Source organism: Borostomias antarcticus, assembly GCF_949987555.1.
Source record: "Borostomias antarcticus genome assembly, chromosome: 5".
Classification (NCBI taxonomy): Eukaryota; Metazoa; Chordata; class Actinopteri; order Stomiiformes; family Stomiidae; genus Borostomias; species Borostomias antarcticus.
The window spans coordinates 10,406,899-10,434,179 of record NC_140238.1 but is presented as its reverse complement, the minus strand read 5'-3'; the positions used below and the strand labels follow the sequence as shown (position 1 = coordinate 10,434,179).

Here is a 27,281-nt window from a genome sequence, read left to right as displayed (position 1 = left end):
GGGAGAGGGGTGTTCAGAGGTCATGCCGCATCCAATCAGGTCCAATTCAATTCTAAACTTTATTCGCACAATAGGCCGTGAACTGTTCATGATAACACCTCTACAGCATCAGGATAAGTGATCACTCATAGCAGTACAGTATAATGAAAGAAGCGTATAATGGCTCATATACTGTAGCTCAGCAACAGTAATCAGTGTTTGGCCAATGGGTCCCTGAGCGAGCACACTCAGTGTCTCCAGTCTCAGTGTATCAGTCTAATGCCCAATCCCAATTCCCTCTCATTGGCCCTACCCTTAGTATTGGAGTGCCCTCAACTGGGTAGTGGCCCTTCAGAACAGTGCCACAAGGGGCAGGGGTTGAAATGTTTGCCTAGGAAATGGGACACCCTCGCTATGTCGCTCGTTCTCTGCTCAGAACTGTATTACTTGCCTGTGGAGATGTTACAGCATCATAACATTATCAACTATTACAGTGACAAATCTGACCAAATATCAGGACAGACCAAGACAGAGTAATCTATTGAACAGCCAGGAAGCATGTTTACACATCAGCTTTTTCAGTGTAGTCCTGCCCATAGAAACGCATGGATATAAGTGCAGAAAAATTGCTGTTGGATTATTTTTCAAACTTCACACATTCGGCCATGGAAACAACTGTATTGTCACTCACAAAATCTTTTACACAAAGTTCTATTGATTAGATTAGATTCAACATTACTGGGACGACAAAATGCAATTATACCAAAATGCAGCTGACACAGTCGGTGAATAGCATTTTTTCTGAAATTCATGTCATAATGATTCTATGACATATTCCTTTGCATCTACATTAAACTGTTATTCCATGGATTTGACAATTTTGTAATGATTATTTGCAAAGATATTGGGTTTCTTTCCCATGTTTTTTTGACCGCACTGGCAGCAATGTTTCATATCATTGCCTCAGTTCGCAAAGCATTCTCATCTACCCCTCGGTGTCAAGTCAGTATCTGAAAACCCTTGATTTGGAGGGTTGTTTGAACATCCACTAGCCCCCGATAAGCCCAATAGCCTTAGAAGCTAAAATACATGGGACACATGCAAAATGTAGGGGTAGGGCTAAGGGGAAGTGTTGGGACTCGGCCTAAGTGTATCAGTCTGAGTGTATCAGTCTCAGAGTATCAGTCTCAGAGTATCAGTCTCAGAGTATCAGTCTCAGAGTATCAGTCTCAGAGTATCAGACTCAGAGTATCAGACTCAGAGTATCAGACTCAGAGTATCAGTCTCAGAGTATCAGACTCAGAGTATCAGACTCAGAGTATCAGTCTCAGAGTATCAGTCTCAGAGTATCAGACTCAGAGTATCAGTCTCAGAGTATCAGACTCAGAGTATCAGACTCAGAGTATCAGTCTCAGAGTATCAGACTCAGAGATCAGTCTCAGAGTATCAGACTCAGAGTATCAGTCTCAGAGTATCAGTCTCAGAGTATCAGTCTCAGAGTATCAGTCTCAGAGTATCAGTCTCAGAGTATCAGTCTCAGAGTATCAGTCTCAGAGTATCAGACTCAGAGTATCAGTCAGTGTTTTCTCCTGAAATGGCTAGGTAATGACAGAGAAGAGGAGCGGAGACATTGAAGTTCCTAGTTATCCCTCTCTTTAAAGTTGTGTGGTAACACTTTACAATAAGGGTACATTAATAAGCATTAGTTAATGCATTATTAAGCATTAAGTAACAGTTAACTAATGTCTCTATTAACCATTTACTAATATTATTTATATTAACTAAGGTTAACTCACCTAACTCTAACCCTAACCCTAACCTTAACTAAGGTATTAATTAACATTAGTAACCTAACCTAACCCTTAATAAGCATTAGTTAACAGTTAAACTAATGTTTTTGTGACTCTTATTGTAAAGACCAGTGGTGTCTCTATCAGTCAGTCTCAGAAAAGAAGAAACCAACTAAGAGGGCACTCAGAGTATCAGTCTCAGAGTATCAGTCTCAGGGTATCAGTGTTAAAGTCTCTAGTCTCAGAGTATCAGTCTCAGGGTATCAGTGTTAAAGTCTCTAGTCTCAGAGTATCAGTCTCAGAGTATCAGTGTTAAAGTCTCCAGTCTCAGAGTATCAGTGTTAAAGTCTCTAGTCTCAGAGTATCAGTCTCAGAGTATCAGTCTCAGAGTATCAGTGTAGCTGCGGAGGCTCCCAAAACAGCCGTCCCTAATGATTCTTCTTACTGGCACAGCATCGGCATAAGACCAAAAGAAGCATCTACTCCAGCCAGGACTTGGTCCGATGTCCGCTGTAGAGGCAAATCCAGCAAGAAACCAACTAAGAGGGCATAAACACCCACTCCACCACCTGAACTCTCATTGCAAAACAGGTACGATCCTCTGAATAATGAAATGTGTGACAATACTAACTACGCTGAGCCCAGGGTTAATCACACCACCACTAGCATTAACCCTAGCCTAGCATTAACCCTAGCCTATTCTGATTGGGGACTCTCTTACCAGGCAGGTAAGGATGGCAGACGCTGAAAATCTATCCATGGCTGACACATCTGTCAGGAAGCTAACAGAGCTGCTACCAGTTATCCTCTCTACACGTCCAAGTGATATGAGAATCATCATCCACGCTGGGTCTTATGACATTCTCCACAGGAACCCTGGCTCTGAGATCCTGAAAGGATGGGGCGGCGGTATAGCTCAGGAGGTAGAGGGTCGTTCAGTGATCGGGTCGGTGGTTCGAATCTCGGCTCCTCCTGACTACCTATCGAAGTGTCCTTGGGCAAGACACTGAACCCCAAATTGCTCCCAATGAGCAGGCAAGTGCCTTGCATGGCAGCTGCCGCCATTGGTGTGTGAATGGCGCTCCGGGCCAGTGTAACAACTGGATGGGGAGCGCATTACAAATGCAGTACCTATACCTACCTAAAGGAGACCTCTCCCTGCTGGAGAAACTGAGTGATTGTCAATTGCAATTAATCTCAGGCCCCATTCCAACTTTTGGGAGAGGAAGCAAATTCAGAAGACTCCTCGACCTGAATGCATGGCTGACATCGGCACGCCTCGCCCATGGGATAAAGTGTATTGACAATTTCGATATCTCTTGGAACTGAAGAGACCGCTTCAGACCCGACGACGTTCACCCAAACATCAACGGAACCAGAGTACTCGGTGTCAGGGACTGCGTCTTGGAATGCCGTTCCCAATCAAGATAGGCGTGAAGATCAGTGTACACAGGGAAACAGCTTGTGACTCTCCCCCCTCACCTGACCCTCTGTTCCAAAACAGCCAAGGCATGCAGAGGCCAAACCCAAACAAGAGAGACGTGAAGGTCAACGCACGCAGGTAGAAAGACTCTACCCCTCCCCCTGCACCGGACCCTCGGCATCACATCACCCAGGCCATGAGGAGGATGTCTCTGTCTAAGGGAACCCAACGACCCCCCTCCCCAAGGCATTCAGAAGACCACTCAGATAATGTCTCTGTCCAAACCAGTAACCCAACGATGCCCCTACCCTCCTCCACCACACTCACCAATCAAGAACCTATACTTAAACCTGCCCCGCTGAAGCTCAGCCCAATTGATGAACTACTGCACACCAATAACCACAGACATCATCGTTCACTTGTCCACCAGAAATGAGACAGACCCCTTATAATATACTGTACCGGTGATCTAAAGCAGCCGGTGGCATAGTCAAACACATTGTAGAAATCACAGACCATCTAGTGCCTGTTGTTATGATTCGGGCTGAGTCCGGCTTGGCTCGCCCCCTGCTCCCTGCTCTGGATCCTCGCCCCTGCCCCGGACCCCTGGTTCACTCTGCTCGCTCCTTGTTCCCAGTCCAGACCCTCTCCCCTGCCCCAGACCCCTGGTTCGCCCTGCTCATCCCCTGTTCCCGGCCTGGATTCCTGACCCGGAGCTCCTGTGCCTCCTGGACTCTCCTGGACCCTGAGCACCTCCCCTCCTAGTGACTGTTCCTACACTCCTCCCAGGGACTTTTGCACTTTGTTCAGGTTGTCACCTGGTTGTGCTCTGCCTCCTTGTGTTTCGTCTTGTGTTCGTTGTCTTGTCTTTTATGTTGGTTTGTGTCCTCCCTGCCCCAGCTCTAGACACCAGTTCCCCACTAGTCCTACTCCACTCCCTGTCCCTAGTTCTCTGGTCCCCTCTAGCTCCCCCTTCTGGTTTCCCCTAGTTTCCTGTCCAGGCCCTTTTCCAGTCCCAGCCTTGTTCCCTGTTCCCTTCCCTTGTGTCCTAGTTCCCTCTGTCCTTGTGTTGGTGTCTTGTTTGGAATCCCTCCTTGTCCTTGTCTGGGTGATTGTCTGCACCTGTGTCTCATAAAGTCTTGTGGCACACCTGTACGTTGTTCCTTGATTGTTCTCCCTGAGTATATATGCCCTCCTGTTTCCTTTGTCCTCTATCGATTCATTGTCTTTGTTAGTGTGTTGCTCCCTGTAGTTCCTGTGTATACTTAAGCCATTTTTTGGAAAATAAATCTCCCTTTTGAACCAGCGCTGCCTGCCGTCTGCATTTTGGGTCCAGCCTCTACCAACCAACCCTAACACTTGTCTTAGTAATCTTTATCTTTATCTCCTGTCCTGTCACAGAAACTCTACAGCTGAAATTAGCTCTTTTTAATATCAGATCATTGTCCAGCAAATCCTTTTTGGTTAATGATCTGATAACTGAAAAGAATTTGCATTGCGTGTTTTTAGTCGAGACCTCACTAAACAACTACTGGTGTAGCAACACTGATTGAGGCTTGTCCTCCAAACTATAATTTGTATCAGTCAGACTGATATCCTTATATACAAAGCCCTTAATGGGCGAGGACTGAGCTACATTGCTAACTCCCTTGTCAACTATGTGCCTTCAAGAGATAAAAAATAAAGATAAAAGAAAAGATAAAAATGCATCTCTTCGCTTTAGCTTTTAACTAGCTTCTTTTGCACAGGCTATTGCACTAGTCTTTCTTTCTTAATGTATATGTCTCCAGTACAATATTTTATTACATTTTCATTTTGTATTTTACTTGATTTCTTATCTTTATCTGTTATTGTGTTTAATCTCCCATCTTACTTTCCTGCGTTTATTTTATTTTATGTATATGTTTATGTGAAGCACTCTGTGCATGTACATTCTCTGTTGTAAAGCACTTTGAGCAGCATTTATTTGTATGAAAGGTGCTATACAAATAAAGTTTATTGTTATTATCAGTCTCAGAGTATCAGAGTATTAGTATCAGAGTATCAGTCTCAGAATATCAGTCTCAGCATATCAGACTGTATCAGCCTCAGAGTATCAGTCTCAGAGTATCATTGTTAAAGTCTTTAGTCTCAGAGTATCAGTCTCAGAGAAAAAGTGTTAAAGTCTAGTCTCAGAGAATCAATGTTAAAGTCTCTAGTCTCAGAGTATCAGTCTCAGATTATCATTGTTAAAGTCTCTAGTCTCAGAGTATCAGTCTCAGAGAAAAAGTGTTAAAGTCTAGTCTCAGAGAATCAGTGTTAAAGTCTCTAGTCTCAGAGTATCAGTCTCAGATTATCATTGTTAAAGTCTCTAGTCTCAGATTATCAGTCTCAGAGTATCAGTGTCCCTCAATTGACCAGAGCAGAGAGGACAGGGAGGAACCAGGGAATATACGCACCCCCAAAACACTGCAAAAACCAGTAGAGGCGTTTTCTCCTGAAATTGCACAGTAATGACAGAGAAGAGAGCGGAGAGATTGAAGTTCCTAATTATCCCTCTCTTTAAAGTTGCGGTAAGCTTTAAAGTCTTTGCAGTGGTGGTGAGTGCGCCCAGAGGAGGAACAGGACTAGATATTCTACCCCACACGCTCCAGAGCCGTCCATTTTAATCAGTGTTGGGAGGAAGCCGGGGGGAATTGTTTTGTAGTCTTTAAACTACTGACACAGGCGCTCTCCGCGGCTGCCGTGCTGAGAAGGGGGCCGAACGCTATTATCATCATTCACACAGACACTTCTGGCTCCCCAAACTCATTCAAAGCCCCGCGACCGTGGGGGGACCTTGACGCCACACATGACCCCACCAGGGACAGGCAACCCTCCACAATGGGCGAACCGCACTGCATGCCAATTGAGGGAAAAGAGAGAGAGAGAGAAAGAGAGAGAGAGAGAGAAAGAGTGGGGTGGGGTAGGGGCGGTGGGTAGAGAGAGAGAGAAAGCGAGAGATAGAGACAGAGAAAGAGAGAGAGAGAAAGGAGAAAGAAAGACATGGTGGGCGCTAACCTACAGTAATCTGACAGGTTATAAAAGGACCCTTCGAAGCTGAGCTCCGCGCGAGAGAGAGCTGGTTCCCTACCAGCACGGCTGAATCAACCGTGTCATCTGCTGAACAGGAAAGTACCCTTGCTTTTGACAGATGCCAACAATAGCTCTCACACCGCTAAACGGTCCTAGCTGTGTCCTCCTCCTCCCCCAGACAGCGTCTTTCTTTCTGGACCAGACCGAGCGCAATCAGCCTCAACGAGAGGATAACATACCTATCAGGGGGAACTGGGACATATTGTTTAAAAGTTGGGACTGGAATAACTGGAACATAAGAACACTGTAGGAGAAGAGCACAGACGGGGATAAGCGTTGTCTGAACGTCGCCTGGACGTCATCGGAACGTGGTTAACACAGTCAGAGTTGAAAGAGGAGAGACGGGGCGATTTCTGTCACCTAGTGAACCTCCGGGAACATGAAATAGAATGAGAGTGCAGATGTCTGGGGGCCTGAGGAGAGAAAGAGAGAGAGCGAGGGAAAAAGTGAGAGAGAGAGAGGAGAAAAGTCTTTCTAGTGCCTGAAGTCATGCTGCTCTTGAGGAGGAGAGTAGAGAGTACTTAGCTGTCCGTTTTAAGCTGAAGGGTGTGCTGGGACCTGGGCAGACTGGAGAGAAGGGAGCGGACTGCTATCTACACTAGCTCAACACCGGCCCATGCTTCAGAAATATGTTAAAAAGCCAGTCAGCCATAAATCTAATATTTATAATGTTCTTGGTGTAGATTTCCATTGAACACTAGCTGACTGTGGCTAAGCTAAGCAGTGGAGCGACTCCAGGGGCGCTGGGCTGACGTGTGAAGGCTGCTGCCTGCCAGGCGCTCTGGTGACTGACGGGCAGCAGTAAGACATCACATTACTGTTCAGGGCGGCCAGAAGAAGATGTCTAATCACTGGCTTAGAGAGAGGACAGGGGAGGAGAAGAGAGGAGAGGGGAGTTGAGGGAAGGGGAGGAGAGAGGAGGAGAGGAGAGGGGAGGGGAGTAGAGGAGCCCCAACCCCCCCCCCCCCCCCCCACACACACACACACACACACACATACACACACACCCTCCTCCTCTCTGTCCAATGAATATAAAGGAGCTCTTTAAATAAATAAACATTGAAATGTATTAAAAACATACAAAATGGAAATGATCTCCCCTCAGAAGCCCTCGAAGCTAGGGGGGGCATCAAAAGTTAGTTTGAAAAATAACAAGTAGAATAACTGAAGTAATTGCCACAAAGGGAAGCGCAGGGGCTGCAGATTGCTGCAGGAGTGCTCTTGGCAAGAACATCATAAGCTCTGGCGAAAACATTAAATATTCTCAAGCAGCTAAATGCAAACTGACACGGAGAGAGGTTCACCACGGCCCGGGTCCCAGGCAGGCAGAGCAGCATATCTCAATTTAATACAAGGCAACATAACAAAGGGATCAATTTTTATAATTCATGGTTCAGTACACAATGCACTTCCCTTCCACTTCTCTCTCCCCCTCTCTCTCCCTCTGCCCCACCCTCTCTCTCTCTCTCCCCCCTCTCTCTCTCTCTCTACCCCTCTGCCTCCCCCTCTCTCTCTCCCTCTCCCCCTCTCTCTCCCCCTCCCTCTCTGCCTCCCCCTCTCTCTCCCTCTCTCTCTCTCTCTCTCTCTCTCTCTCTCCCCCTCTCTCTCCCTCTCTGCCTCCCCCTCTCTCTCTCCCTCTCTCTCTCTGTCTCTCTCTCTCTCTCCCCCTCTGCCTCCCTGTCTCCTCTATCTGCCGGTGAATATAGAATAGGTATACATAAGAAATCAGATTCATCTGGCCAGGCCAGCCAGCTCTCTGGAGTGCTTTTGAAATGTGATACAGCACAAATAATGATGGAGAGCCTCTACATGAGTGCATTAAATGAGATGGGGGGTGGGGGGGGGGGGTGGGCTGAGATCTGTTGAAAAAAGACGTCCCCAAGCCCGCACCCGGATTCACTTTGATCTGACCTCCAGGGTGGAGGGAGGGCGGAGCGGTGGTAGTGGGGGAAGAGGGGGGGGGGGGTGATGCATGCCGTCGAACGAAGACGAGGGGCGTTGGGGCAACAGGCGGGCGGGTGAGAGACAGAGAGAGAGAGACAGAGAGAGACAGAGACAGAGAGATAGAGAGAGAGACGGAGAGAGAGAGAGACGGAGAGAGAGAGAGACAGAGAGATAGAGAGAGAGATGGAGAGAGAGAGAGACGGAGAGAGAGAGAGACAGAGAGAAAGAGACAGAGAGAGAGAGAGACGGAGAGAGAGACAGAGAGAAAGAGAGACAGAGAGAGAGACAGAGAGAAAGAGAGACAGAGAGAGAGAGACGGAGAGAGAGAGACAGAGAGAAAGAGAGACAGAGAGAGAGAGACAGAGAGAGAGAGACAGAGAGAGAGACAGAGAGAGACGGAGAGAGAGAGAGAGAGAGAGAGACCGAGAGAGAGAAGGAGAGAGAGACAGAGAGGGCCAGATCAACACCCAGACGGATGATGCCATATGCACAATTCATAGCCGCCTGTATTATGTAACAACACAAGTGTTGACTTAATTTAAAGTAAATGTAATAAGAGGTGTCCTTGTCCGCCTGTATGCATGGGCGCATGGGTGAATATTTATGTGTGGAGAGGCCAGCTCTCTCTGTTCTCTCTCTCTATCTCCTCATGGTGATTTGCATCAAATCTGCATCTGGGTGGACAGACAAACAGGGAAAATGTGGAGACAGTCGAGGAGGAGGAGAAGGAGGTGGAGGCAGAGAGGAGGAGGTGGAGGAGGAGAGGAGGAGGAGGAGAAGAAGAAAGGTCTGTCTTTGATACTCAGTCATTTGCTCAGTGGGCTGCCATAGAGTAAGACACGCCACGGTATTTGTTGTGTGATTCTCTGCCGTGCTTGTCTGATTTCATGAGGCTGAATTTCTTTTCTTTCTAATCTTGCCAACATGTAACTGAGTGGGTGACACATTTCAAATGAATTTGTTCTATATCTGCTTTGGTATCGCATAGTCAATTGAGTCGAGCGGTTTTTGTTATTTCACAAACCAGAGAACAATGAGATTAGATCCAGGAGCTGTAGCGCCATGCTGGTTTCACACTGGAGACCTGCAACAAGTCTACATCCCAGATCACACAGGAGCTAAAACCGCAGAGAGGTGGATATGGAAGGCCCTGGAGACACACACACACACACACACACACACACGCACACACACACGCACACTCGTATTCACCCACACGCACACGAACGCACACACACACGCACACACACATCGGCCAGAGATTCAGTCCTAATCCCATCTCTCCATCCCAAAGCCCCCCAGTCGTCATGGAGCTTATCACCTTGAACATGCGGAGCGTGTCTGGGTGTGTACATACTATAAATATGTTAAAACACGCCCGGATCCTGATCCCCGTCATGCTAGAATATGAATATGGCAAATCTACATGTTGAAACAATATTCGCTCCTCCTCTCCTCTCCCAAACTGGATTTCACAACCAGATTTGAACTTCCACTTTACAATTTGTACAAGTCCATTTTTCGCCGACCATGTTTCAGAACTCAAGACAAATAAGATGGCTTCAAATGAACGAAGGCTGGATAGTCCTGGGCTTGTGTGTGTGTGTGTGTGTGTGTGGTCCTCCTACCTTGTAGCCTGAAGACTTGATGTGCACGCCTCTCTTAGTCAGGGTGGACTTCATCCTGATGAAGAAGGATCTCTCCAGGGAGTTGTCTGGTGCTAGGAGGCTGGGGCTGCTTGACTCTACTGTGGAACACACACGCACGAACGCACACACACACGCACGCACGCATGGACACACACACGCACGCACACGCACACACACACACACGCGTTAGTACTACCCAGCAAGAGAGGATTCATAGAAAGTCGATCTGATGTGATAACTATTGACAGTAATCTCTACCTTAGGTCCTGTAGGACTCAAAGTAATTGTCTACCTGGAAAAGCACAGTACAATGAAACACACACACACACACACACGGCCAATAAAGGTTTTGATAATGTTATTTAACAGCTAACAACCTATGCTTGGTCTAGCACTGTAATTGGCGAGAGGGTTTTATAGGTAGTTGAGCAGCAGTTAAACTGTTTTAACTACACGATCCTCTTCATTGAGCTCTCTAATCTTTTACAGAGCCTTATACATGTACAATAGCTATGTATTTAACGAAAGGCCTAGTGGATTCAACACTCTCCTCTGCTCTTCACAAACACAAACGACAACAACAACGTCACTGCATTAACAGTCACTCAACACTGATTATAAACAAGGAGATATTGATTCATGATTTAACAAGTGGAAGATTTACAGCAGTTGCATCATAAAGCTAGCTGAATTGTATTGCATCACTACAATTATTGGCGATAACATTAGTGGAAACAACAACAACAACAATAGCAACAGCACAACAAGGTCCTCTGTGATGGAGGTGAACCTCTCCATCCATCACAGCCACTAACTAATCAAACTGCAATCACGCGCATATTGATAAGATTCCATCAGGCAACGCAAGGACTGACAGGCTGGCCACGCCCCCCGCCTCCCCGTCTCTGTCACAGGGCTGGACTGACCAATGAGTGACCCCCGATGGCAGCGTTCCATCTCTCTGACCTCTATCGTTGAGTAACAGTGGTCAGTCGGGGGGGGGCGGGAGGAGGAGGAGGAGGAGAGTATAGTAGGGGAGGAGGAGAGAGGGAGGAAGCGAGGAAGGGAGAGAAGGGAGAGAAAAGACCGGGAGATTAAATTGAGAGGATTACCAACAACAATACACCTGGAAAATCAGGTTTTCTGCTGCTCTGCATACAGCAGAGACTGCTGGGAGTCTGGGGGTGTCGGGTGTGGAGGGGCGCAGGGGGGGCGTGAGATGATGGGATCAGGGAGGTGCGGAGGAGGGTGGAGCAGAAAGGCGGGCGAGGAGGTGGGAGACTGGGGGGAGACGGGGGGGAGGAGGAGGTTCCCGCTGCCCCCCCCCCCCCCCTACTGTCATTCTCCTCCTTTTTTCCCCTCTCTTTTCTTTCGGAGAGGACATGAATTAAACGTCATTTAAAATCTAAGCAGTCCTTTATCACTCCGGGGAGAGGGCCAGCCATGTTATATTTAGTCATTTCATTTCTTCTGATTAAATATGAATCTCTATGACATTTTTGTCATCATCGGACGGCGAAGGATACGCCAGCAGCTTTTTAATACACTGTAGGAGCACAAACTTGAGCTGCCAGAGTTTAATTCAGCTCTCTAATCCAATCACATCAACCTTATTTCTCTTATCACACATTCCCATTTTGAATTAAATGAGCTCATTAGTTTTAATCAAAGGCAGAGAGATCAAACCGTACACTTAAATGCTTTAGATCGTGGCTGTCAGTCAGTCAGGCGTGGAGTTGTGTTTGTCTGAGAGGGAGCAGATCAGAGGCCCTCAGAAGCCGGGGCCTTTCATTAGTCCACTGCCCTGACTTAAACACACCACATTCTGCGCTCGCCCCCAAGGACTTGTGAAGCAGCGTCAGGGTCATTTGGTGTGTGTGTGTGTGTGTGAGAGAGAGAGAGAGAGAGAAAGAAAGAGAGAGAGTGTGTGTGTGGTGTGTTTGTGCCTGCATGTACTGTATGTGATAGAGTGTGTGTAGTGTGTGTGTGTATGTTTCACCAACGGTTAGGCACATGAATGTTATGAGGAGAATATGAATTCTGGAGCCGTAATCCAGACTGATACTCTGTGCTGTCGCAGGACTTTCTTCATCAAACTAATGATGATGATGTGGGCTGTGGTGGAGTGGAGGAGAGACTCACTCTATGTGGGACTGGAGAGGAGGGGGGCAAGAAAGAGAGAGACGGGGAGAGAGGGAGAGAGAAAGAAGGGAGAGGAGTAGAGAAGAGGGGAGGAAAGAGAGAGGGAGAGAGACAGAGAGAGACAGCACTGCCCCCCCCGGGAATATTTATTATAGCTATAGCACGTACATAACTCACCATGCCCCCCCGGGTTGTTTATTATTTATTCATATCAATATATAGCACGTTCATAATGCATCTCATACTTTATAGAAAGGGTACTTATTGTGTAACTAGTTAACTTTTATATTTTTGTAATTTTTGTATATTTTTTAATTTTGTAACTTATTAGGGCCCGAGCACTGGCGGTGCGAGGCCCTATTGTATTTCGAAGGATTATTATTAGGGGCCAGGCAGCGTAGCTGCCGGAACCCTATTGTATTTGCCTATATTATTATTATTATTATTCTCCATCTTCCACTGAAGTCTAACTTCCCGTGGACAAAAAATCACCAAAATTTGCACAAAGCTCCAGTCCTATACCCAAAGTCCTCAACCTGCATTGTAGGTCAATAAACCTGAAGGTGGCGCTACAGCAACAGTCTAAAGTTTAAAACTTAAAAAAAATCATAACAAATCAGCCATAGGTGCTATCACTGTAAAACCACCACGTGAATGTAGTCCCAAGTGAGACAAAACTTTCATACGCTTTGACCTTGCAGGAATTTTGAAGTCCATCACTCTGATTTCTTCATAAACTGTAAAACTTATCAAACCTATCTCCTCCCACATTTTTTGTTCAATTGACACCAAAATCGATCTACTGTATCGTCAGACTGTCCTTACCAAACGATCCTCACAGATTTTTGAAATATGAAAAATAGAGCCCACAGCACTTCAAAAAGTTTTACTGTTAACAGTTCTGTATAGTTCCTATTAATTCTCGCCAAATCAATGTCTGATCATCCTCATAAAGAGTGACAACATTGGCCACATATCCAAGATGTAGTATGATTTTTTTCAGAATTTTATCTCAAAAATTGAATTTTTAAAAATATGTTTAATTCTGTCCTCTGAAACCAACACTTCATACAGAGAAAACTACATTACCCACAATCCAACGCAAGCTCCACGAATCTGAGACATCGCTGTTGGCAACCCTACCCAACCCCCGCCGAGGATTACAATGACTAAATTGATTGATTGGCAACTGACTGAGTACACAGCTGCTGAAGTTAATGTTCAATTATGAAGAAAAAAAAGCTAACAAAACCTGTAACCCACATTTTTCAATCAATTAATACTAAAGTTGCTACACTGGATCTTCAAACTGTCATTCACAAACTCATTGACCAGATTATTGAATTATCAAAATTGAGCTTACAATGCATTAAAATGTTTTACTTATTATTATTATTCTCCATCTTCCACTGAAGTCTAACTTCCTGTGGACAAAAAATCACAAAAATGTGCACATAGCTCCAGTACTAAACCCAAAGTCCTCAACCTGCATTGTAGGTCAATAAAGCTGAAGGTGGCGCTACAGCAACAGTCTAAAGTTTAAAACTTTAAAAAATCATAACAAATCAGCCATAGGTGCCATCACAGTAAAACCACCACGTGAATGTAGGCCCAAGTGAGACAAAACTTTCATACACTCTGACCTTGCAGGAATTTTGATTATTATTCTCCATCTTCCACTGAAGTCTAACTTCCCGTGGACAAAAAATCACCAAGATTTGCACATAGCTCCAGTAGTATACCCAAAGTCCTCAACCTGCATTGTAGGTCAATAAACCTGAAGGTGGCGCTACAGCAACAGTCTAAAGTTTAAAACTTAAAAAAATCATAACAAATCAGCCATAGGTGCTATCACTGTAAAACCACCACGTGAATGTAGGCCCAAGTGAGACAAAACTTTCATATGCTTTGACCTTGCAGGAATTTTGAAGTCCATCACTCTGATTTCTTCATAAACTAAAACCTATCAAACCTATCTCCTCCCACATTTTTAGTTCAATTGACACCAAAATTGATCTACTGTATCTTCAGACTGTCCTTACCAAACGATCCTCACAGATTTTTGAAATATGAAAAATTGAGCCCACAGCACATCAAAAAGTTTTACTGTTAACAGTTCTGTATATAGTTACTATTAATTCTCGCCAAATCAATGTCTGATCATCCTCATAAAAAGTGACAACATTAGCCACATATCCAAGATGTAGTATGATTTTTTTTTAGAATTTTATCTCAAAAATTGAATTTTTTAAAATATGTTTAATTCTGTCCTCTGAAACCAACACTTCATACAGAGAAAACTACGTTACCCATAATCCAACACAAGCTCCACGAATCGGAGACATCGCTGTTGGCAACCCTACCCAACCCCCGCCGAGGATTACAATGACTAAATCGATTGATTGGCAACTGACTGAGTACACAGCTGCTGAAGTTAATGTTCAATTATGAAGAAAAGCAAACAAAACCTGTAAAAATTAATAAACATATCTCATCCAACATTTTTCAATCAATTAACACCAAACTTGCTACACTGGATCTTCAGACTGTAATTCACAAACTCATTGACCATTGTTGAATTATCAAAATCGAGCTTACAACGCATCAAAATGTTTTACAAATGTTTTACGATACCAATGTACAAAATGAACATTGGAATGTCAACTTTCTTGTTGTCCTATTCTCTCGCTTATTGCTCCTAAACTTGTCGGAAATTGCCTGGCCCCGCCTCATCGCTGCGAAGCAGCTTTAATTCTCCTTCTTCTCCTCCTTCTTCTTCTCCCCAAACAAATGCCTTTTTGGCGGCCTAAACATCGATGAAAACGGATGAAACTTTGCAGATACATCAGTCCAGGATATTTCATTGGTGACGGAAATGGGCGTGGCAAAACGGCTCAAGAGCGCCCCCTGGAAAGTTTAAAATGGCGAGCCCCACCTTTCAGTTTGATGTAGGCGAACGAAATTCGGTGGGCATATGTATTTCGTCGAGCCACACTTAAATGTCTCTTGGAGCTATACCCAACATGCAACAGGAAGTCCGCCATTTTGCTCTTAATGTGCCATTTTGTCCTTGTTTTGACCATTTCCATGCCTCGTACTTCGACGAACTCCTCCTACAGATTTCATCTGATCAACTTCATATCGGGTCAGCTTCATCTTAAGACCTTGGTGATTCACCAAACACCCTTGCCGTGGCGCCCCGCCAAAGTTTGACATTTCGCCATAAAACACGAAGTCCTCATAACTCCTCCATACATTATCCGATTTGTCCGATATATCTCACGCTTCATGACGGTTCTGTCCTGAACACATCTATGTGTCAGTATTGCGTCATACTTATAGCGCCACCTATTGGTGAAACAGGAAGTCCTCATAACTCCTCCATACATTATCCAATTTGTCCGATATATCTCACGCTTCATGACGGTTCTGTCCTGAACACATCTATGTGTCAGTATTGCGTCATACTTATAGCGCCACCTATTGGTGAAACAGGAAGTCCTCATAACTCCGCCATACATTATCCAATTTGTCCGATATAGCTCACGCTTCATGACGGTTCTGTCCTGAACACATCTATGTGTCAGTATTGCGTTATACGTATAGCGCCACCTATTGGTGAAACAGGAAGTCCTCATAACTCCTGCATACATCATCCGATTTGCACCAAATTGCTGACGCTTCATGAAGGTGGCCTTCTGAACACATCTATGTGTCGGTATTGAGTCACACTTACAGCGCCACCTACTGGTGAAACAGGAAGTCCTCATAACTCCTACATACGTTATCCGATTTACTCAACATTTCTCACGCTTCATCAAGGTACCGTCCTGAACACATCTATGCTTCCGTATTGAGTCACGCCTAGAGCGCCACCTACTGGTGACAGGAAGTTTCTCTCAGTACTGCACACCGAAATAGCACAGCCTTTAACGGCGCAGCACCCTGACACGCGTGGGGTGCGAGGGCCCGCTCACTGCTGCTCGCAGCACTAGTTTAGTATTAGAGTTTATCTGTATCAAGCATAATCTGGGTGCCGGCAGCAACATTTCACAGTGACATACTGTACATTACATGTGGCAAATAAAAGGAAACTTGAATCTTGCGGAATCCTGAGCAGTACAGCTGATGAACATTCCTGACTAAGAGCGTCTGTAGTGTTCGTTCATCAGGAGGCTCACGTGGAGCAGAGCGAGCAGGATAACAAGGCAGAACCAGGCAGATAAGGAGAGAGATTACATCTGGGCCACAGAGTCACCTCAGAATGAACCTGCGGAGATTCACACCCCCCAACAAAACAATACGATACATATACAGTAGAACATTTACACAACGAGTATGAGCTAGTCAAACCTCTCATAATAAAATAAAAAAGAGACAAAAGAACTAGTCAAACCTCTCATAATACCATTAAAAAACTGAAAAAAGAACTAGTCAAACCTAACATTTACCAGGCCAGGTCCAGCCTGGCTTATGTGCATGGCTGGCTTGTGTAATGGATTTTAACTGATCTAGTCAAAAAGGATTTACAAAGATTCGCTCAAACAGGTTAAGTCTGGTTTATTGAGAAAACATACGAGCGCAAGGACTTCTGGACAACACACATGAGTGGTATCCCAAAGAAGTGGCCGCAGTCTGATCTTGTGCAGCCTTCATATTCAAGCAAACACAGGTATGGCGCTTTGAGGATGTCATTGGCTAACCCATTGTACGTCATATGAAATGGCAGGTGTGGTCGAGAATACAGACACGTGACATGAGAAAAGGCGGTAATTTCTTGGAGACAAAGGGACAAAGGATGGTTATTCTGGAGTAGACAGATTTCTAGGTGTGTGGACCTCCTGGAGGTCATCCTGTCATGAATTAGGTTAGCAAAGCTATGTGAAAGGTTGAGGGAGGTGGTGAATTACAAAAGGAGATGATGAAACTATAATTTCTATGACACTCGTTTCTGTTCAGGACTGGTAGGCTAGTCATGTCACTGAAATAGCTGTGAATTCACACGCGCAGATATTAACTGCGCACTCGCATGATATAAGTCCTCGCGAACAAATTTAACAACCGAGAGCGATACAGGCTGCCGCGGGCGTATGGAGCCACCACGCGCGCGAGTATCTGCTAGTCGAGCACTTTCTCCTCGCGCTCAGTTCAGTTCTGCTCGCATGCACTTGATTTCTGCACGCTCACAGTGTAGCTCTGCGCGTGCGAACCGTCTCTATTGCTCAATGTTAAATTATGCGAGCTCGATGAAAATCTGATTGACAATTTGGGGCGGATACCAAGGGAGGGACTGCCCTCTTGTGATTGGTCAGCCTAGCCTACATGAAAATAATGGGTTAGCTGGGAAGAGCTCTCAACATGGTTTGATTCATCATTCATTGATTCTATAGGCAAATCATGTATGAGAAAACAGTTGCTGACTAGCTAACATCCGCCTGGTTACTGTTAACAGCGGAAAGCAAGCACATAATGAAACACATTAAGACCTCAAAGCATGACTAGTTAATCACATTAAACATTTAAAGAAGTAGAAGTAGAAGTAGAAGATGAGACAGTCTTAGAATAACGTTAATAGATTAGACTAAGTTAGCTTACCTATAACCATCCAAATATATTACCTTTGATTGATATGATATATGATATTACCAATATGATATAGCCTACCAACCAAATATGACTTACCTTTGAGCTGTGTAACTTAGTTACACGATTAATGTTAGTCAACCAAAATCAGAGACAAATGGGGTTAACACGGCTGCTCATAAAAATCTGTCTGGGTTTTCCTTATTTAGTTAGTAGGGCCGAGACTGAAATGTATGTGAATAAGCACTGAAACGTTTTCATAATAACCTTTAAAATATGTATTTTAGCAGTAATTTGGACCAAACAACAATACCAACAATATTTGAAATGTTTATTTGTCACACATAACAGAGACATATCACTAATAACTGATAACAGTGGTGATACTGATATTGAACTGTAGTGTATCTGTATTGTAACTGCAGTGAACTGTAGTGAACTGGTGAATGTGACCGAATAAAAGAAGATGAAACTGAAATAAAATTACATGGTTAGGCTACAGCATAAATTGCCATCTAAGTGCTTACTGTACATGCTTCACAAATATCATTAAGACAACTACATGTTTGTACTTCTTGCACAGGCCTGGTGCACTGGAAACATATAGGGCTAGTGACTCTGCAATATATATACCACCAATGTCACCTACAGTTACAATGTAGGCTATAGCTAACAGTATTATTATGAATAGTAGCCTACTTAAAATCAATCATTTTTAATATAACAATTATACAATAATGCTAACAATAACTACAACAACAATAATCATCATCATCAGAATCATAATAAGCCAAAGGAGAATTGCTAGGCGCATTACGGCCACCATCTGGCCAAACTGTCTGCCTGCCTATTGTTCAGTTAAATTAAGCTGTCAATCAAGATACATGGAGAATTGTGTGGGTGTGACCACGTTGAAATTGACCAATCACAAGAGGGCAGTTCCTCCCTTGGTATCCGCCCCAAATTGTCAATCAGATTTTCATAGAGCTCGCATAATTTAATGTCGAGCAAGAGAGGCCGAGTCCCACGCGCAGAGCTGCACTGCGAGCGCGCAGAAATCAAGTGCATACGAGCAGAACTGAACTAAGCGCGAGGAGAAAGTGCTCGACTAGCAGATACTCGCGCGCGTGGTGGCTCCATACGCCCGCGGCAGCCTGTATCGCTCTCGGTTGTCGAATTTGTGCGCAAGGACTTATATTGTGCGCAGTTAATATCGCGTGTGAAATAACAATCTGCCCGTGAGTGTGTTTTACGCGCTCTTGACTTTTGACATAAATGTGACGCCATAATTAATTCAATAACTGACATAGCACCACCAGGTAACCACATTTTTACATAACTTCTATAACATCCAGTGACAAACAAAAATGACAAATCACAATGCTCATATTTATTAAAATCCTTTGAATTTTATTAATTATAACTGGATCCACTCAGGAATCTGGGAGTGGGACCGAAAACAGGAGGAGCAGAAAACAAAACACAGAGTTGCCTACACAGAGAAACATAACAATAAACACAAGTCTAGTATATCAATGGGACTTATATAATTGGTCACTTAATTGGTCACCCAGTTTCTGCAATCAGTTTGACACAGTTAATTCATCTGCAAAACAGACTGTACATTTCCTTAAAAAAATAAAAAAATAAAAAAGTTTTACATCACAGTCAGCCCAGTGTCTGGGGCCATGGCACCAAGTGCTCCTAAGCAGTTCAGTATTTTGTGTTGCTGTGGGGTGATTCTGCTAGCCTCTTGAACTACCTCCAGCCACCCTCCCTGTCTGACGCCCCCTTCATGTACTTGGTAGCCTCCTGCTGCAGTGCCTCCTCAGTGGTTCCCCTTGTGACTGGGTCTTTCCGCATAGCCCCTAAGAGGGATAAAGAAGATATTAACTCAGAAACACATTTCTGCTTTATTGGCACAGCAACAGTAGAAAAGGACAGGAAAGTTGGGAGAGGAGGGGACTGACACCTTCATGCTCCGAGGTACCCATTAATTCGGGGCATGCTTTAAATTCTAAACATGATTTATTTACAACAGACTATTACATTACACCAGGGATTCTCAACCTTTTGTAAGGCCCACTTCTGATTGTTAAAATTCCAAGGACCTAATTCTGATCCTGATCCACCCATTGGTGAATTTTCACTGTTTACACCATTAACTAGACATTGAAAGAGAAAACAACACTACCTCTGCACTTGTTTTATTCCAGATCACAGGAACATAGTGGTCGATGATCAGCCCAGACAGGAATGACGGTCACATGTGGGAAAAGACAAAAGACACAACCCATGCATTATCAATTTTGTTAGACTCACTGACATGAAAAGTAGACACTACCATTGCTTAAAATATGTAAACTGTATAAACTTGTGATCATGATCATGATGCTGAGCCCAGTTTCTTAAGTGAGAGGAGAGCATACTTGCGCTCGTTGCACGCAAGCTTTCCTCAGTATTGTGACAATATTACTACTTTTTAAACCCTTAATAAGCATTATTTGACCTTTCAATTCTCTTCACTTACATAAACAGACAGTGAGAACTATAATATATAACTAACAGAAATGCTTACACAAATAACTAAATAGCCTAACTCAAATACTCATTGAATTGCTGAAACTGAACAAGGAACACAGTCTATCTAAGCCTGTTGCTGCCCTCCTGTGTCCGAAAACGGTAAATGCAGTCTATCACCGGTAATACACGTTTGTAGCCAACTTACAAGAACGTGGAGTAAATCATACTTGGACAACAGAACACAATGAACATAGAAATCAAACAAAGTACAGTTACTCTTAGCTACCAATAACCTATAACCAGAGATTACATGATAATAGTATGAAGAAGCTATCAAAATCCCTACCGAAGCCATAGCTAGTAACATAGGGCTAATGCTAATATAGCTAGCAACATAGGGCTAACACTAATCTACCGGGCATTTCTAAGCAATGATAACTTTGTGGTTCTACAACATTGTGGTAGAATCTCACCATTAAGGGATTGAACAAGTACACTTTCATCACCTTGCTCAAATAGAATTATCCCTCACACTGTTATCCATCTCTATACTAATAAAATGCTACACAGTAGCTGGCGGCTAGGCTGACGTTACATTAGCTGGCTAACATTAACGCTTAGCTAACTAGCTAGCTAGCGTTAATGTTAGCTAGCTAGCTAACCTAAATGTGTCAGCTAGCTAAGATAGCTGCCGTAACATGAAGTAGCGTTAACATTTGAGTAGCAAATATTCCCTCAATACACTGGACATTTTAAAAAACATTTTTTATGTGATGTTTGTATACTGCTTTACATTTTAAACCAGAATTTACCTGACCTGTCCGGGGCGTCGTGTTGAGCTGGTCGTCAGTGACTAGGTTGTTCAAGACTACCCTCCAGTGACGGTTGCAAGCGGAATTTTGATGGTATCCCAACTGAGTTCCACCATGGGAAAAGGGACAGGGGAGGGCGTGCCATGCAAGCGTAATTCTGACGGTATCCCAACAGAGGTCCAAATTAGTTTTACCATCAGAAAAGCGACAGGGCAGGGCGTCAGCGCGTGCGATTGCGAGTGGAATTCCGCTCGGAGACCACCACCAGCAGAAATTCTCCACCGTTTAACCACGGTGCCCCTCTAGACACCCCCCAGTAGAAACACTCCAGCGGATTGTTGCTCTGTTTACGATGGAGGACCAATATCTGTGTGCTATCTGGGAAAAGGTTGGAGTGAAAGGATGAACGTGTGGAGGTTTGGGGTATTGTCCCATAAAATTCACTGCTACTCTACTTGTGCAGTGAAGATCAGTGGGTTGATTTTGGTGTCCTTTATTTTGGTGTGCCCAGACTACTGCCTCTTGGAGGTGCCAACAGAGAAATGCAGGTCAACATTTACCGGAGTGAGGGAGTGACAACCGGACAAACGCTATCCTAGGTGCTGGCTTACAGCCACGCACAAAAAAACAACAACTTTGAGACAATACGATTTGAACCTGATCTGATACAAAAACGACACGTCTAAAAAGAGGCGTGATGTGAGCTGTGCTTATGTGGTGCCAGAGTCGGGAATTCATGCTCCGGACCAGAGCCTTCAGAGGAAGTGTTCTCTGGACTGATGGCCTTCTGAAAGCTTTACTTTCTGCTGCTGAGTGTTGACCATCAATAACCTGCTGCCAGTTAGTCAGTGCCCCACCATCCTCTCTGCACTGCGACTGCACACACACACACACACGCGCGCACACACGCACACACACACACACACACACACACACGCACACGCACACGCACTCGCACACGCACACACACACAGACACCAGACACACTCTCTCTCTCTCTCTCTCTCTCTCTCTCTCTCTCTCTCTCACACACACACACACACACACACACACACACACACACACACACACACACACACACACACACACACACACACACAGTATATGAGGTGGTCTCCTGGGATAGCTGTCTGTACAGACACAAGGCACACACTCACAATAAGCGCACACACACTCTCCCCTGACTCTGTCTATGACGTACGGCTCCCCTCCAGCCCCTCATACCACACCTAATATTCCACCATTTACATTTAGATAAATATTAGTACCCATTCAGGATGGAGCGTTTAACATGGAGATAAATCAGCATGGTGTGTGTTTGTGTGAATGTGCAAACATGTTGGTGTGTGTCTGAATGTGTGTGCGTCTGTGTGTGTGTGTGTGGATGTGTGCGAGCATGCTGTGTATGTGTGTGTGTATGTGTGTGTGGCCTGTCCTCTGTGGCTGGTGGAGGCCTCTGTCTGGCCGTGGCATGATAGATGGGGTTGTCTGTCTGTACATTAGTAATGATATATAATCCTACACAGCACACTGCTAATTGGGAAGTGCTGCTGGCTGGTGCCGTATTGAGAGGTAGAAGGTGATTTTTCAATACACGGTGTGTGTGTGTGTGTGTGTGTGTGTGCGTGCATCCGCGCGCGTGTGTGTGACATGTTAAATAGAGACCTATATTAAATTGGCAGCTCTAGCAATTAGAAAGTGACAGGAAAAATTCAGGCACCTTACCCTCCTTGACTCTCTCCCTAACCATCTCTCTCTCTCTCTGTCTCTCCCTCTTTCCTTCTCTCTCTCTGTCTGAGTCTGTTTATGCTCACGCGTAGTCATGGGTTGAAGACATGAAGGCTGTGGACTATGCAGCGTCTGACAGACACATTGGCCTGAATGGGAGAAAGAAATAATAACTTCCGCATTTGCCTGTGTGACACATGGTAATAACCTAGCCTGCCTGTCTCAGGGTGTCTGTTATAACCTAGCCAGCCTGTCTCAGGGTGTCTGTTATAACCTAGCCAGCCTGTCTCAGGGTGTCTGTTATAGCCTAGCCTGCCTGTCTCAGGGTGTCTGTTATAACCTAGCCAGCCTGTCTCATGATGTCTGTTATAACCTAGCCTGCCTGTCTCATGATGTCTGTTATAACCTAGCCAGCCTGTCTCAGGGTGTCTGTTATAACCTAGCCTGCCTGTCTCAGGGTGTCTGTTATAACCTAGCCTGCCTGTCTCATGATGTCTGTTATAACCTAGCCAGCCTGTCTCATGATGTCTGTTATAACCTAGCCTAGAAACCGTAATGTAACCAACAGACGATTACGTAATGGAACTAAAGTTTTTACAGGCAGTAATAACTGGTGCAGTAATATTTCACATAGAACGGTAAAGAGGCTTTGCCCGTGGTATATCGTGAATGTACAACGGCTCTTAACCAATCAGATTGTGAGGTTCTACCCGTTGTATAATATAATATAACTATGCTATACTGCACTACACTGCGTTGAGTATGACTGATCCTCTTAAGGAAGCCCAGACAAATAAAGTGTTGTTATGAATTACAGTATACAACTAAATATTTTGGAATATAGGCCTAGACATTTAGGAATTGCCTCGTCATTGCCTGACCTTGGAAACTGTTTAGGATTAGATATAAATATCGTACCACATTCCAGAGGTCCATGGTTTGATGAATATATCTTTCCGTTCATCTATTAACTTCTCCTTGTACTCCTATAGAGAGGGAATTCTGGGACGTGTGTGTGTGTGTGCCTGTGTCTGTGTGATTGGGGACATTTATGTGTGTGTTTGTGTGTGTGTGCGTGTTCGTCTGTGTGTGTGTGTGTGTGTGTGTGTGTCTGTGTGTGCGTGTGTGCGCATGTGTGTGTATGTGTGTTCTGTGTGTATTCTATTTGTCTTAATCTACCTTCAGAGACGTATGGTGAAATCAGCAAAGTGCTCCGCCGACAAATTGTGATGGAGAGAGAGAGAACGAAAGAGAGAGAAATTGCATGGTTGCCATAGAAACCTAGTTACTTTACCATGTTAAAAGCAAAGCAAAGAGAGGGTGCTGCTCTGGTGGGTGTGGGCGGTGGGGGGGGTGGGGGGGGTGGGAGGGGGTTCATTTCAGACTATGAAAGCACTGCACTTAAAATAGTATTAAGTACTGTACAGTGTAGTGTATTATAATAGTAGCGTATTGCAGTGTAGTGTAGTGAGACCATGAGACCAGCTGACCTTGGGAGAAAGTTTTGAAGACCATTGTCTATCTCGTGAGTGCCGGTGCTTATATATATATGATAGCACTTGACCTGGCACCCCTGACTGCTCCAGATTCATTTGGAGTTGTGTGCACTCTATGCTTTTTTGTTAGTGACAGGAGAGACCAGAGAGATAGTGCCAGGAGAGACCAGAGATAGTGACAGGAGAGACCAGAAATAGTGACAGGAGAGACCAGAGATAGTGACAGGAGAGACCAGAGATAGTGACAGGAGAGACCAGAAATAGTGACAGGAGAGACCAGAGATAGTGACAGGAGAGACCAGAGATAGTGACAGGAGAGACCAGAAATAGTGACAGGAGAGACCAGAGAGATAGTGACAGGAGAGACCAGAGATAGTGACAGAAGAGACCAAAGATAGTGACAGGAGAGACCAGAGATTAAAGATTAGAGCCTCTCTTCTTCACCATTCTCTCGCATAGATCTCAGATCTCTGGGGAGTGTGTATATGAGAGAGAGAGAGGGAGGGAGAGAGAGAGAGAGAGAGAAAGAGGGAGAGAGAGAGGGAGTATGTGTGTGTGTGTGTGTGTGTGTGTGTGTAGACAGCGGGTAGATAACCCATGCCTCCCCAGACATCAACCGTCTTCCTCTCAGCAGGGGAGCGCCCCGCTCGGCCGTCTGCCTATGGGCGCTATGGTAATGGAGGTGACAGGGTGACACTCAGGCCAGCTCTTATCTCTGGCAGGTCACCCTTGCACTCTGTCACACACACACACACACACACACGCACACACACACACGCATGCACGCACGCACGCACGCCCACACACACACACACACACACGCACGCACGCACGCACGCACGCACGCACGCACGCACGCACGCACGCACGCACGCACACACACACACACACACACACACACACACACACACACACACACACCCATACCCACACACACAAAGAAATAAAGGTCTGACAGAATTTTCAGATTTTTTGTGCTTCTCTTCATCTTCTCTAGGTTAGGAAATGTTTACACTGTGATAAACTTGTATGTCATCATCATGTTGTGTGTGTAGGCACGTGTGCTAGTAAGGTGGCTGATGATGGGATGTATATGCATTGTATGAGGGTATGGTGATAAGTGTATAAATGTAAATCTGTGTATACTGTATATTCTGTTTGTGTTTCATGTGAGGCAATGCATCAGACATCAGTGGCTACAAATTTCCTGCAAAGGACAATAAAGTTATCTAATCTAATCTAATTTTACCACTAGGCCGACTAGGGGACTAACCCTTATGCAATGAAAATACATTCCCCTATATATTAACTGTCAATATATTATAATATGTAAAATATATTCAGGAAATATAGAGAATAATATATGATACATACATACTGCAATACTGTATATTGAATTATACATGGAATTGCAGCTTTTCAAATATTGCAGTTGTTGTGGAATTTACATCCAAACACCTTAAACCTTTGTCCTCTCACTCCTTGGTAAGAATCTTGGTAAATCCTTTTTTGACTAGATCAGTTAAATTTCTATTACACAGTATATTGGAAAATATACCCACTAGTTTTCTATAATGTATATGTATTGTTGATATATTACATTATATTTTCCAATATATCGCAGTATATGTTTGTCTCATAAGGGGAGCAACCCTGACTGGCTCTCAATCACAATAAATAGGTGATACTTTAATGCCCAGGGGTCTGTCTGTCTGTAAAATTGATAACAACTAACAACTTTGTAGGAAACAGGAACAAACTGGTGATAGGACGCGGTACGAGCCACGGAAACAATAATGCCTTTTTGACTCTTGGATCGTCAACTGGAGAGTTCAGAGGTCATCTGAGAGAGAGAGACAACGTCGGTGCCGAAACACGGAAATGCACTTTGGAGGATGGAGTCTTTCTAATGGCCGTCTCATTTGGGAGAAAGCCCCCCTCAAAGCAAGTTGATAGAATTTGGCATATAATTTTAGCCTCACTCCTTCGCCCCAACCTGCCCCCCCCCCCCCCCCCCCCCCCTCTGTGGTCCAACTCCTCTCCTTTAATTATGTTGCGAGGGGAGAGAGGGGTGATGGAGGGGGAGAAAGGAGGGTACTGGGGGTCCACAGGGGAGAGAGGGACCATTAGAAGGGAGGAGAGAGGGAGGGACACACAGAGAGGGCCGGGGCCGAGCGGAGAGAAGGGTGAGAGAGACAGTGGTGGGGGAGACGTCAGAGGAGAAGGAGGGGAGACCGGCCCTAGGTACTGTAGCAGGGGGCCGCGGGGTTGCAGATGGCTGCTTAACTCGGGGACGTTCAAGCTTGACTGGCCCATTTCATCAGCCCTGTCAAAGCCCCGCACTGATACATGTTGACAACATTTAATCTTAAAAATTGAAAGAAATGAATTAATATGCAAATTCCATCAGCTTTGTAATAAAAATGTCCTTGAGAAAAAAAAAAACAGGAGAACATGCACCCCGGAGGACTGGCGGGAATTATCCCGGTCGGAGGTGTGCCGCGGTCCGCCAGGAAATCAGCGCCGATCTTGACTTGGAAATAATTATGATGGAGGGAGAAAAACAGCGTTGAATAAATGGGGCGACCTGGGAAAAGACGCGTGCTCCTCTCTTTGTTATTCTCTCAGAATTAATGGGATTAGCTCTCGCTTCAGCTGCACATACACCTAAAATCAACACCTCCCCATCCCCGTTGCACCATGCGTGTGTGTGTGTGTGTGTGTGAGTGTGTGATAAGAAGAGAGAGAGAGTGTGTGTGTATGTGTGCGTGTGAGGAGTGAGGGAGTGTGTGTATGAGGAAATGTGTGTATGTGTGTGTGTGTGTGAGAGGAGAGCGAGCGTGTGTATGTGTGTGTGTGTATGTGTGTGTGAGGAAATGTGTATGTGTGTGAGGAGAAGAGAAGCATGTGTATGTGTGTGTGTGAGGAGAGCGAGGGAGTGTGTGTGAGTGAGGAAAAGTGTGTGTGTGAGAGAGAGAGAAGAGAATGTGAGAAAGAGACCTTCCCCTCCCCGTCGCACCCACACGTGCGTGTGTGTGTGTCAGGAGAGCGAGGGAGTGTGTGTGTGTGTGTGTGTGTGAGAGAGGAAATGTGTGTGA

General features: G+C 44.9%; 1 protein-coding gene across 1 annotated transcript in view; it reads right to left on the bottom strand.

Moving 5' to 3' along the window:
- Nucleotides 1-27,281, bottom strand: part of npas3 (neuronal PAS domain protein 3) — a gene marked incomplete at both ends in the record, with an annotated part of 308,298 nt that overhangs the window by 14,916 nt on the left and 266,101 nt on the right. The window contains one exon of the mRNA XM_084438561.1: nt 9,879-9,997. Coding sequence (XP_084294687.1) covers nt 9,879-9,997 — 119 coding nt within the window. The remainder of the gene's footprint in view (nt 1-9,878; nt 9,998-27,281) is intronic.